Here is a 14511-nt window from a genome sequence, read left to right as displayed (position 1 = left end):
TATTCATTTTAACTTTTTCTGATTTAGGCTTGGCTCAAGTTAGGATAAACTGATGTATTTAGAGAGATCATATATTCCATTCTTCATTTAATAATGCCTATTTAAAATAGTGCCCTTATTAATGACTACCAGAACACAGCAGTGTTCACAGGCGCTGTAATTCAATTGCCAGTGGTTTGTGCAATAAATCAGGAAAAGGTTAAACTATTTTTCATGCTAGATAGAACATATCAATCTATTTTACTTGATTATCTTGTGTAATGAGGCTTTCTCCAGGCCAGATTACCTTACTCATTATAATTATGCCAGATCATATTTTTTGCTTAAAATGGAAAAGATTTAAAAATGCCAGCAATCCAGTTGAAACTATTCTAGGGTGGTGGTGTTGTTTTTCCTTTTGTACATTTCAGGACATGAGAAATGACATCCTGTTCTCCTTCCAAGAGTGGAAAAGAAAGAAACATTGTTCCCATGAAAAGCAGATTAGGCAAATGGCATCTGGACAACACTCATTTTATCCACTGATTTTAAAATTCAATAAAATAATTTCTAATATTTTAAAAAATTTATTCCTGTAAGTAAAGTCCTAAAAATCAGTAGAGCACAATAATAGCCTCCTGTATATGGTCATTTACTTCTTCTTCTTTTTTTAGGATGAATCTTTTATTTTTAATTTTAAAAAATTTTTTAATTAATTAATTTTTGTTACAGATGTTTCTCCTTTCCCCCCCACTGATTCCCCCCTTCCCCTCCCTCCCCGCCCTGTCCCCAACTTTGTTGTCCATGTCCATTGTTCATGTGTACGTGCTTATAAGTTCTGTGGTCATTTACTTTTTAGTGAATGCAAGCTGAATTCCAGCAATAAACAAGTTCATGTTTTTATAAAACAGTTTCAGGAAGGACGAATAACACATAGGCATTTTGGCCACCACTTCCCTTTCTAGAATAACCTCTGTTGTAGGCATAAGAGAAATCTCCCCCTCAAACCCTCTGGGGATCACTCTCTCCTCAGGCCCTCATTTGGCTCCTGGGAAGTTCCAACAGCCCAGCCACCGTGGGAAGTGTGTGTCCAGCATGGCAGTTGTGGTCACGAGCAGGAGGGCATATCTACATACTGCTTTGCCAAGGTGTTCCTCCACACTGAAAAAAGGGCAATCTAACCATTAACGGCCCCACAAACGGCATGCAGGGAAAATGGCCCTTGGTCTTCCTAAATCATAAGGCAGGACAAGGAATGCAGGCGGTAGTCCTGAGGGAAGGAAGCAGGAAAGGGGAAAGAATGATGACCCTTAGAAATGGAGGCATAGCTTTTCAGACCTGTACCTTGAAAAATATTAAAATGTTACTTCCACAAGAATGGCCAGAAATAAACAGTCTAACAATACAGAGCACTGGGAAGGATGGGGAGCACCTGGGACTCCCTCAGGCTGCAGGTGGGATGTAGAATGGTACAGCCTCTTACCTCTTTGGGAGTTTCTAACAAAGGTAGACATACACTCGCAGTTCTACTCCTAGAAAATAAAAGAATTGTATACGTCCACCAAAAGATTTGTATAAAAATGTCCATAATAGCCTTATTTATAATAGCTAACACTAGAAACAACCCAAAGGTCCAACAGGAGAATGGATAAAAAAGTTGTGTTAGATGCAAACAACACAAAACTACTCCATAGTAGGAAGAGACCATCACTGATAACGCAACAACATGATGAATCACAATAATCATACTCAAGTCTGACTCTGTATGGTTGCATTTATATGAAGTTCAAGAACAGGCAAAACCAATCTGTGGTGATAAAAATCAGTCAGCATAATAATTACCGTTGGTGGGTCCACCGGTTGATCTGATAGGGAAACTTCCAAGGTAACAGGCATGCTCTATGGTTACATGAGGGTTTACATTTAACAATTACATCGAGCTGTACACTTAAGAGCTGTGCATTTTATTTACGAATGCTAATTATACCTCAACAAAACACTCCTAGCATGGAAAATATTACTTCTAAACAAATCAATAAACATAAGGCACATACAATCTACATATACATAAGGCACATGCAATCTCATGTTCATGTGCTAATGTGAAGAAAGAGACCGTGGAAATAATTTTAAAACCGGGAGAGAAAAATTTATAGCTTATCAAAACATATGTAAAGTAGCATTTTTTTTAATAAGAAAAAAATGCATACACTTCTTTTATGGGATTTTCTGCTATGAATTGTTATGGGCACGATGGATGGACCCCAGGAATGATTTCTGTTCCCGTTGACTCCAAAATATAGTGAAAACTCATTATTTACCCTTTGAATTATTTAACTGCTGCCAAAATGCTTACAGACCTTTTTGAGCCAAAGTGTGTTTCCTTGGAAAAAGCATTTTAGACATTATAATAAAGGTGCACATGAGTTTCAAAATTTATACATAAACCACAAACAGCTTTGCATATTTCACAACAGTTTAGTGAGGCTGGCAATTATTACAATAATTTCACCAGTATTTCATAAGAAAGCATAATTACAAAGCTAGCTATTAATATTATCATTTATGACACTATGGATAGAACTTGAGAATATTATGCTAAGCGAAATAAAGTCAGTCAGAAAAAGCTAAGAACCATGTGATTTCACTCGTGTAGGATATAAAACTGAAACAGACACAGACAACAGTATGGTGGCTGGCAGAGGAAAGTGGGGATAGTAAAAGGTAAAAAGGGTCAAATATATGGTGACAGAAGATGATGTGACTTGGGTGGTAGGTATACAATGCAATATACAGATGATGTATCATAGAAATGTATACCTGAAACCTATATAATCTAATTAACCGATGGCACCCTAATAAATTTAATTTAAAAACTCTTGCCCTGGCCAGTGTGGCTTAGTGGTTAGAATGTTGGCCCATGCTTGGAAGGGTTGCGGGTCTGATTCCTGGTCAAAAGCATGTGCCTGGGTTGCAAATTCAATCCCCAGCGTGGTTGGGGAACGTGCAGAGGCAACCAATCGATGTGTCTCACTCACATCGATGTTTCTCTCTCTCTCTCTCCCTCCCTCCTTGCTTCCCTTCCACTCTCTCTAAAAATCAATGGAAAAAATATCCTTGGGTGAGGACTAACAACAACAACAAAATCTACTCTCTTGACCACTTTCAAATATATAATACTGTGTTGTTGACTGTAGTCACCATGCTGTATATCACATCCCCAGAGTTTATTTTGTAACTGAAGGTTTGTACATTTTACCTTCACCCTTACCCCCTACCCCCTAAATAGACATTTATAAATAGAATAAAACTTGTAAGCTGAAATGGAAAGCTTAAGGAAAACTAAAAAAAAAAAATGTAAAAATACTTTACAATTTTTATCATATATGTCAAAGGTCAGCAAACTTTTCCTGTAATGGGTCAGATATTTAATACTTAATAAAAACTCTGTTTTATGTCAGTAAAAAATGTAAAAACAATCTTAGCTTGAGGTCTGTACATAAACAGGTAGCCAGCTGATCCCTGATATAGATCACTAACAACCATAACTGTACCATAAAATTACTAGCAGTTATTTTATATTTTTGTTTTTATTATCTAAGTTTCAATATTATAACTTGACATCTGCATACACTACACAGTGATCACCCCCCAAAGTCTAGTTATCATCCATCACTATACAATTGACCCCCTTTTACTTCTTATGCCCACGTCAACCCCCTTTCCCTATGAAAACAACTGATCTGTTCTCTGTGTCTATGAGGTTATTTTAAATTTGTTTTGTTTTGTTTATTTTCTTAAGATTCCACATATAGTGAAATCTATGGTATCTGCCTTTCTCCTAACTTATTTCAATTAGCATTATACCTCAAGCTCCATCCATGTTTACTAATGCCCTTGTTCTTTTACGTAAATTTTCCTTTTATTATAAAAATAATATGTTTAGTTCATGAAAATTAACAAAATGGAGTTATATAATTCACTATATCAATCGAATCCTACCTTTCTCTTAGAGGTAACAATGGTTAATGGTGGATGAAGGTCATTTTAGACTTCTGCTAAGCAAGCATAAAACACTCTCTCTGCCTCTCCCTGTGCACTTCCAGAACTGCCCCATGAAAAGCTCTTACTCTCCCCCTGATTGCCAGCTGGATATTGATGCCTGTCCAGGCTGTTGTTGCTGAAGAGCCTGTCAGCCTGGATCCCTGAATGACTATGTGGAACAGAGCCCTCTCCTACATTGGATGTTAAATAAGCGAGAAATAAACTGCTATTATGTTAAACCACTGAAATTTTAGAGCTTATTTGTTTCAGCAGATCCTTATATAGAACAAAGTATTTCTCTCTTGTGACTAGGAAGAAATGGAAATTGTTTGACTATTTTCTGGTATTAAATAATACTATAGAGAAGTCTAAAGATAATCTGATTTGTCCTCCTTGGCTGTGACTCGCTTGTTATATTCACTTAAAGTTAAACTCAGCCACCACAGAAGTGATTACACTCTTGTCAACACTTCTAACACTATGTTAATCATAAGAATACCGAACAAGTCCTTTGAAACTGGCAAACCTCCGAGAACGTCTGATTTCACCCATGTATTTTAGTAGGCTTCAGTGAAATTCAAAAACTTACAGAGAAATAAACCTTTTGTCAGATCTAAAAAATTGCAGTGGTGGAGGAAATTTCAAGCCCGATTCTTTGCAATTTAAATTCAATGTTTTTTTCCTTAGAGTTAAGTAAATGATCGAGAATAATGTGCTTCAAACAGTACTTTGGTATTCTGTGTGTCTTTTTTTTTTTTTTTCCATAGGGTCCAAGATGTATCGAATCTAAAAGCTCCTCCTTACAAATAATCCAGTTACTCTACCTGCCTCAGGAGAAAGTACAAACTTCTAAACGTGATTTATATGTTCTTCTTGTTCTGGCTCTTGTTACCCTCTCTACTCTATGCTCCTACAATGATGCATCTTACATTTTATGTACCTCTCAGAATTCCTTCCACTTTCTCCGATTTCCTTCCAGTTTCTCCATGTGCTGTGTTCTCTTTACCTCCAGCCTTTGATCATACAATTCCCGCTACCAAGTGTTCACCTCTTCCCTGCCAAGCCTTTTCCTTAGCTTATCTCTATTCAGTATCCACTTAGATGTCATTTCTTCCATGTAGCCTATCCTGATGGCTCCCCAAGGCCAGGTTAGGGGAGCTTCCTGTCTCTGCCTTCAGTACTTTATTCTTTATCAGAACACTTCACACATTCTAATATAACTGAAGTTCAGTTGTTCATGTCCTTTAGATTGAAGTCTCAGAAAAGTTAGATCAATCATTTTAATGACACTAAACCTAATGCCTAATAAATACATGAAACATAGTAGGCCGTCAGAAATAGTAATTGAATGTTACTGAATAACCCATATCTGATGTTCCCATCTACTACAACATATAGAAGATGATGTTACTGACCCACCAATCAGAGAACACTTCCCTGGAATCATCTGTCCCTCAGAATCAGGAGAGGCCAAAAGAACTGAGGTGGTGAAGGAACTGAGCATAAGGCATGGTTGTTGGTTTTTTTTCTGTACAGTAAATTACTATGTTTGGTGACCAAATTCATGACCCTGAACTCATTATTCTTCAGCTCTAATGAGCTACAATAAGATAATAGAGACTAACTGTAAAGTGATCCAAAAGGCTATAAACACAATAAAAAAAAACCCATAAACCTCTGTCTGATTTTAATAAGTTAAGCTGGCGAGTCTTCCTTCTAGTCTGGAGATGCAGTGGCCGGAACAGACCAGATCCGACTCTTCTGCCCAAGCCTCCCGGCTCAGCTGCACACCCACTGATTGAGGAATTCCTCCTTGACTTAACATTGGATTTGATCCAGAGTATTTCTGAGCTTACACATTTTCCCCTCCCTCGAAGGTTGCTCATGACATTAATCTCTCTGTCTCCCATCTTAAATGAGGTCTTATATTTCTAATCATTATCTTCCACTATCAACTTCTTGCCTCAGGCTTCACTTTTGTCTTATTACAGTCAGTGTCTGAGACTATATGGCTGCTGCCATTCCCACCTCATTATCAATGTCCTGCCTGACTCAAGGCCTCAGGACTTGGCTTTCAAATACCAGTGCTCCCAGGAGGATTGAGGGGACCAAAGAACGGGAGTAGGCTCAGTGAGAAGAGGGGATGTTTACCTGTTACTCTCTCTCAGCACACCTGAGTGTAGCAGACCTGGGGGGCCTTGAAGACAATGGCAGTGTGGCAGTTGGGATTTTTCTAAGGTCAGAGAGTGATGGAGAGACCTGAGCTCCACACCACAGCACCACCGGCTCACCAGTGCGTTCTCCTTTACAGACTGGAGGGAGAAGGCTTTTACAGGCAGTGCTTGCTGGGGTCAGCCTACCATAAAATGTTGTTGAAAGTCTTCAGGACAATAGAAGGAACTGCTATTTGCTCTGTTTTCACGTGTGAAAGTGCCCAGCAATCGGAGGCTGCTCTTACCTTGTGGGACTGATAATACTGGAAAGCGCCGACTCCACCCTGTTCCTCTGCAGTCCAGAGCACCAAACGTAGAGTCCTCTTTGGACGCAGCCCTGAGAGAAATAATAAAATAAGGCATTCCTCAGTTGCTTTTAATTTTTTAAAATGGTAAGCCTCTCTTCTGAATCCTGGGGGCAGAAAGGAATCAGAGACATATTCCTCTCTCCCCCGTGTGGCTCCCCGATGCAGAGTGTGACTGACACAGGGAAGGAGCACCCTCACGGCTGATCTCCAGGCTGGTGAATGTAGAAAGGGGTTGTGCAAACTCTGCCTGCAGGCCAGGAAGTGAGAGCCTCTAATTGCATCTTTTTTTAAAATCCTTACCCTAGGACATTTTTACATTTATCTTCAGACAGAGTGGGAGGGAGAGAGAGACACAGAGAGAAACATGGATGTGAGAGAGACTCATCAATTGGCTGCCACCCACATGACCCCAATCGAGGCTGGGGATGAACCACAATCGAGGCACATGCCCCTGGCCAGAATCGAACCCAGGACTCTTTGGTCTGCAGGTCGACACTCTAACTGTTGAGCCAAACCAGCCAGGGCTCTAATCATATCTTTATATGGACATCCTGACCCACAAGATCCAATGTTTAGTGGGATGTTAGATCATATACAAAAGATGCAGGTAGGAAGACTTAGGCAGTTCATGGGGCCTTCCAGTGATGAACTGGAATCAAATCATGTGACTCTATTTCATGATAAGGTGTGTAGGGGATTGCTTCTTACTCTACATCCACAAGTGAGCTAGCTATTCTCAGTAATGTGATCCCTGCCAAGCAGAGGCAATGTTTCTATTTACCTATGGTCATTTTCCTCTCCAACTTGGAAATATAAGGTAATTCACGAAAGGTCAGTGAAAATGAACGGAATGAGAATAACATTGCATCAACCTTATTGCTGCAGAAACAGCGTGGTGGCCATTTCATCGGTGTGGGAAAGACAAACTTGGACTTTGGAGTTCTTTTTTTTTTTTTTTAAATATTTTTTTTATCCTCACCTGAGGACATTTTTCCATTTTTTGTTCAGATAGAGTGGGAGGGAGGGAGGGAGGGAGGAAGGGAGGGAGGGAGGGAGAGAGAGAGAGAGAAGCATCGACGTGAAAGGGACACATCAAGTAGTTGCCACCCGCACGACCCAACCAGGGCCGGGGACAAACTGCAACCGAGGTACGTGCCCTTAGCGGAAACCGAACCCAGGTCTCTCCAGACTGCAGGCCGACGCTCCAACCCCTGAGCCAAACCGGCCAAGGTGGACTTTGGAGTTCTTAACGTTACTGAAAGGCCCGATCTATGTAGGACCATGTTTGAATGACAATGTCTGCTCAGTGAAAGCTAACTATAAGGAAGCTCTGTCTCCCAAACCTGAAATACAAGGCACCGAAATCCCACTTTGTGATCAAGCAGTAAAGTCTGGTCTGATTCATACCTCGTAGTGTTGTTTAAGAGAGATGACACAGGCAGAAAAACATGAAGCAGTGCATACATCTTACTACGAGGATCCGCCCTGCGGCCTCACCACACGGGAGCCACAGGGAAAGCCTTGAGTGGCTCTGAGATGGACACACTGCAAACCCCAAGTATATCCACACACGTGCTGCCACCCAGGCCCCTGGCCTTCAAGGGAGCAGCCTGGATGATAAATGCTCCTGGGAAATGGAGCGCTGTCCTGTCTCCTCCAGCACCGACATTATTCTCCTTTAATAGAGCCTAGTGCTAAGGAGCTGGAAAGGCTACATTTTTCACTAAGTTGAATATTGCTGTAAAGCCACTTTACACTTGATCATTTTAGCATAATTTAAAAAGCACAGGTTTAGGATGCAGGCTGACCTGAGTTCCAGTTAAAGCCTGGGCAAGCCATTTCCACACCCAATTTCTTCGTCAGTCCCATTGGTGATTTCTTCTAAATCTGCCTAGAATCCGTCTCACTTCTGCTATTTCTCTGGTCCAAGCCCCACCCTCATTTGCCTGGATTGTTGTTGTAGTCACTGCTCTCTGGTCTCCCTGCCACAGTCCTCGCCCCTCTGCAGGTGGGGTTCCCACTGCCGCCAGAAGGACCTTTATCACCTTAAACCAAATCATGTCATTTCTCTGCTCAAAAACAACAATATCCAGAATGTAACCTTGTAGAAGACAGCGGTTTCTGTTTTTTGATTCGCTGTGATGCCCCCGGTTTGCTAGACTATCAGGCACACATTCGGTGCCCGAACGATAGGTGGTGAATGAATAAATGAATCCAAAACTCGGTGTCCATCTTGGAGTAAAATGCAAAGCCCTCCACCACTTCACCAGCCTCATCTCCTAAAACCCCTCAGCTAGTTCACTCGCAGGCAAGCTTGTAGCTGAAAAAGGCAGGCAGATCTGATGATCCCTGCTATTGATAGGCACCTGCTGGGAAACTGATCTACCTGAATTTCTGTCTGCGATTCTGACAAGTGGAGAGAATATTCTAGGCCTATACAATAACTAGGGTGGTTGTGAGGATTAAATGGCACGTAATAGACATTTGACCAATGAACTGTAAAACTTTACAATGGATACCAATCACAGAGCTCACACTTTTTCCTGTAGGGAGAAGGGGAATCTAAATACTCAGAGAGGAAGTTCTGCCAAAGGCATTCAAATACCTGCTGAAAAAGAACACGAAGGTGCCCACTGCCTGCTCCAGATCAAGCCACTTGTTCACATTCATGGCACAAATTTAAATTGTTGGAGGAAGAAATCTATTCAGTGTGCCTAAAGTTCATAATATTTGGTTTGCCTAAAAGAAATGTACTTAATGTTAATTTAAAACAAATGACATTTGGCCTGCAACACAGAAAAATATGACAGAATAAAGTACAGTAAATAAAAATTCTAAACATTTAAAAAATCCATACAAAAGGGGAAAATATACTTTCTTTTTACATGTCTCTGCACCTATCAGCAAAACAGTACCAAGTCATGAAAATGATGAAGTTCTCTAAATAAGGATAAAAATTCACTTTTAGAAAGAAAACGCCCTGAATATCCCTATAGATTTGCTGTTCCACTTGAAAGGTATGATCATACAGAATTAATCTCCTTCACACTTCAAATCAGCCAGATGACCAATGACATTACATTAAAATAATAAAGAAGGAATCCATTTAAAACAAGGAAATCTAAAGCTTCCAAACAACCACAGCGCAGCTGTTGGTGCATGGCTGGCCCTAAAAAGGCAGACAGAGCTACCTTCCAGCTCTTGAGAAGCTCAGTGCGCATCTGCAGGAACACCAGCTTGCTCCACAGCCAAGGTGAAGGGCTTGACCAGAGAGGTTAGGAAACCAGTGCTTAAGTAAACACCTGACTAGGCTCCAAAGTCTCTTTCCACTTTGTCATTCTCATTGTCCCTAAACTTAAAATAAATACATGGGAGTCCTGCCAGTGTTGCTCAGTGGTTGAGCGTCAACCCATGCACCAAGAGGTCACCAGTTCAATTACTGGTCAGGGCACATGCCCAGGTTGTGGGCCTGATCCCCAGTGGGGGACGTGCAGGAGGCGGCCAAGCATTGTTCTTTTTCATCGATGTTTCTATCTCTCTCTCCTTCTCACTTCCTCTCTTTCTAAAATCAATAAAGGAAAAAAAAAAAAAAAAAGAAATACATGGGACTTCATTCAATGACCAGATCCTGCCCCCAATGTGGGGTTCAGGACCCCAGGCCACCTTAGTCCACACATGGGCAATGAAGGTCACAGCAAGGGATTGGCCTTGGCACCTGGACAAGCACTCTGTGATTCCCTGCTGTGCCAGTCCTGGCTCTGTGACTTTAGATTAGTGGCTTAATCACTCTGAGCCTCCATTTCTTCATCTATACAACAAAGAAAGTGGTAATTGCCTTATGGGATTGTTAAGAAAATAAAATAAGGCAAATGCATATCAAGAATAATCTCTGAGAAAATGTAGGCAACAAAATTTTGGACATCATACACAGCAGAATTTTCACTGATACATCACCTAAGGCAACAGAAACAAAGGAAAAAATGAACACATGGAACTACATCAAACTAAAAAGCTTCTGCATAGCAAAAGAAACAACCATCAAAATGGAAAGGGAACCCACTCACTGGGAGAGCATAATTGCCCATGATACATCAGATAAGGCGTTAATTTCTAAAATATATAGAGTACTCATACAACTCAACAAAATGAAGATAAAGAACCCAATTAAAAAATGAGCAGAGGACCTAACAAGACACCTCTCCAAACAGGACATACAAATGGCCAAGAGACATACGAAGAAATGCTCAACATCACTAATCATCAGAGAGATGCAAATTAAAACAATAATGAGGTATCACCTCACACCTGTCAGAATGGTCGCTATCAACAAATCATCAAACAATAAGTGTTGGCAAGGGTGTGGAGAAAAGGGGACTCTAGTATAGTGCTAGTGGGTATGCAGACTGGTGCAGCCACTATGGAAAACAATATGGTGTCACCTCAAAAAATTAAAAATTGAATTGCCATTTGATCCAGTGATCCCACTTCTAGGAGTATACCCTAAGAAGCCTGAAACTCCAATCAGAAAGAATATGTACCGCCATGTTCATAGCAGCACTATTTACAATCACTAAGATCTGGAAACAGCTCAAGTGTCCATCAGTAGACGAATGGATAAAAAAGCTTTGGTACATATAGACAATGGAGTACTATGCAGCTGTAAGAAAGAAGGATCTCTTATCATTTGAGACGACATGGTGGGACCTGGAGAGTATTATCCCAAGCAAAACAAGCCAAGCAGAGAAAGACAAATATCACATGATTCACTTATTTGTGGGATATAATGAACATAACAGTCTGAGGAACAGGGTAGATCCAGAGACATGGAAGTAGGGTACAGACTGACAACCCTCAGAAGAGGGGGTGGGGGGGAAGAGATAAACCACAGAATTTATATGCATGTACCCATAACCAATGGACAAGGACAACAAAGCTGCGGACAGGGTGGGGGGGATGGGGAGGAGGGTGTCAATGGAGAAAAAAAGGAGAAACATCTGTAACAAAATTAATAAAAAAAAAAAAAGAACAGTCTCTGGCACATAGCAAGTTTTCAGGAATTGTTAGTTTCTCTCTATATCACTCAGTTTGTGCCAGTAATGACCAGGAAAATCTTGTTTCTACAAAAGTATATTTATTTCTCATTGATCTTCCTTGGAAGCTGTAGACCACCTTTGTTTATACAGAATGCATTCCCAGCCAAGCGAAAATATAAGTTTCATCTAAGTTGTAAACAAACACATAACCTCTTTCAGTATGGAATGTTTTTCATCCCAACACAGAGCATATCCCAGTCCAAATAGGTATAAACAGGCTCCTTGCTTTAAAAGTGAGGGCTAATCAGAATTCTTAATTTCTGGATAAAATAAAAAAGCGTAATAAATATGAAAGCTGGAAAAAGTTGATAAAGGCTATCTATATTTACTATTTTTAAATATGTTTTTATTGATTTTTTAAAAATCTTCCCCAAGGATTTTTTTGCATTTATCTTCAGATGAGAGGGAGGGAGAGAGAGGAGAAGCGAGAGAGAGAAACATCAATGTGAGAGAGACACATTGAGTGGCTGCCACTCACATGCTGATGCTCTAACCACTGAGCAAAACTGGCCAGGGCTAATTTTTTTTTTTTAGAGAGAGAGAAACATCAATGGGCTGCCTTCTGCATGCCCCCTACTGGGGATGGAACCTACAACCTGGGCATGTGCCCTGCCTGGGAATTGAACCGGGACCTCTCAGTCCATGGGATGACTCTCATTCTACTAAGCCACATGGGCATGGCTATATTTACCATATTTAAATGATAATTTTTATTGTGTATCTCAAATCCCAACTATATTTAAAAGCTATGAATTTTAAGTATTTAAAAGCTATGAATTTTAAGTAGATAAAATAACAACAATAAAAAAACAAAAATAACAATAGCAACACAGCAGTGATAAGAGATCAAATGTAGGGATTGTATTTGGTATAGAACTGGGTCAATGACATAGTTCAGGAGTAATCTTAGCTCACAGTTCTGGCCCTTGTTCTGTGGTGTACAGCACCGGCCCAAGGCAAGCACATGAAACAAAGTCTTAGAATTGGGGCGGAGGAGGGAACACCCCGGTCTTAGCTGGCTAGATGCAGTTCTCACTGAGGTTTTGCAGAAGATAGGCAAGTAGTTCCCCTATGTATGTGTACAAACTGCCCAGAGATCTTTTGATCTCCTGGATTTCTATTAAGAACTCTGAATAGTGCAACAAACATTTTACAGCATCGTGGTTTTTAGGTAAAGAAAATAAACTACTGATAATGTGGCAGAGTTCTGTCTTGTTTATGAAATATTGACATAAATGCATTTCACTTTCATTTTATTGATGAGAGTAATAATGCTATTGGGAAGTAGGGTCTATTAAAAAGGTGAAAACAACCTGGTTGGACTTTATTTTTCATTACTATCAAACTTAAAGACGGCTAGAGAGGTGACTATCATTAAACTGATACACTGAAAAGGTCATTTGACTGTCTTACATTTGCACCAAGAGCAGGGCAAAGTAAAATAAACACAGATTGATCCGGTCTTGCAGACAGCTTTCCCAAATCATGAATTCTAAAGAACACTATTGGTTAACAATACGTATCGGCCCAAATACTCACACACCGCTCACTTTCAATCCCTCCACAACTGTGTATCTGTACTGTTTTCCCTTCTGCAACCTAGCTTTGCAGAGGAAACACAACTCATTTTCCATATGAACGCACTAATTCATAAGTACACTTAATGCTCAGCTCTGTTTTAGCTACAGCTCACTTAGAGACGCCTACACTTTGAGATTTCTATTCCCACAATAAACTTCACTAATATAAGTGTAGTATCTGAATAATAGAATAAATTTTGACATCTTAGCATATATATATATTGAATGAAAAGAGAGAATAAACATAGTGGTTAAATACATGGGTTTAGGGGTCAAGACCTATTTCCACCTTAGGAAAGTTATACTTTGTTATTTACTATATAAACACATTATCATTTTTTTAAAAATAAGGGGCATGATTGGACAAATACTGATTATTTTAGTTAAATAAATTGCAACTACTTCTCTTTATAGGCAGGAACAGAAAATGACCTAAAAAAATCTTTTGTTCTTAAAAGATTACTTGGTATCTTTCTTAGTTATGTAGCCGGAAAAGCAATTAGGCACTTTTGGGAGGCTCTGGGCAGGGCAACAAACTTTTTTAAAAATCCAACTTGTAAGCATCTACCTCTAGAGCCATCTAGAGGAACAACCTGGAAACTGGGCAGGAGGGTAAATCAGTGGGTAAAAGGAGCCCAGGGCTTTCTGGAAGGAAAGTCCCAGTGTCCTCACCCCTGCTTCGTTGGACAGGGGCTGAGAATGAGAGAACTGTTGGGTGAAGGTGACAATCACTAAGGTCCTGGAAACCGCTGACGAGACGAGGAGTCTGGGCTGTTGTCTAAGGTTCTAGGGGAAGTGCTAATGTCAGCCTAGCATGTGGCCCTGTGCAGAAGCTCCTTCAGATCCAGCAGTTCTGGCAGAGGTCATGGTTTAGGGAACAACTGAGAACAGGAACGTAAACGGCGGGAGTTGTAGCCTTGCTGCCCAACGTGGGCACCACTGTGATGCAGGGGTGCAACGATGTCGTGCAGCAGCCAGAGGGGACAGCAGTCATATACAGAGCCAGCTGCTGGTTTCCAGAGGAGGACTGACCTACTCAGCCTGAGAAGAGTCTCAGGATTCATGGACCATCCAGAGGCTGTAGGAGGGCCTCAATAGGAGGTAACTTATTTTTTGCCAATAAGGTCTGTGAAGGCTTGGATGATTAACTGTAAAGTAATTAAAGAGAAGCAATCATATTTATAGCTTGTTTTGTGGAACAGGTCATAACAGTTATAATTTCCATGATTCAAAGGGAACAGAATATAGAATCCTACCTCATTATAATGATTAGGATTCTATGGCCAGGAAAATC

At 40.4% G+C, this 14511-nt stretch overlaps 1 protein-coding gene across 1 annotated transcript in view; it reads right to left on the bottom strand.

Moving 5' to 3' along the window:
- The window catches only part of CPQ (carboxypeptidase Q), a 372888-nt gene that overhangs the window by 93654 nt on the left and 264723 nt on the right, over positions 1-14511 (bottom strand). Inside the window, exon 5 of the mRNA XM_036263943.1 lies at positions 6482-6573. Within this exon, the coding sequence (XP_036119836.1) occupies positions 6482-6573 (92 nt within the window). The remainder of the gene's footprint in view (positions 1-6481; positions 6574-14511) is intronic.

The sequence above is a fragment of the Molossus molossus genome, unplaced genomic scaffold (assembly GCF_014108415.1).
Source record: "Molossus molossus isolate mMolMol1 unplaced genomic scaffold, mMolMol1.p scaffold_m16_p_16, whole genome shotgun sequence".
NCBI lineage: Eukaryota > Metazoa > Chordata > Mammalia > Chiroptera > Molossidae > Molossus > Molossus molossus.
This window is presented reverse-complemented; position numbering and strand designations above follow the sequence as displayed.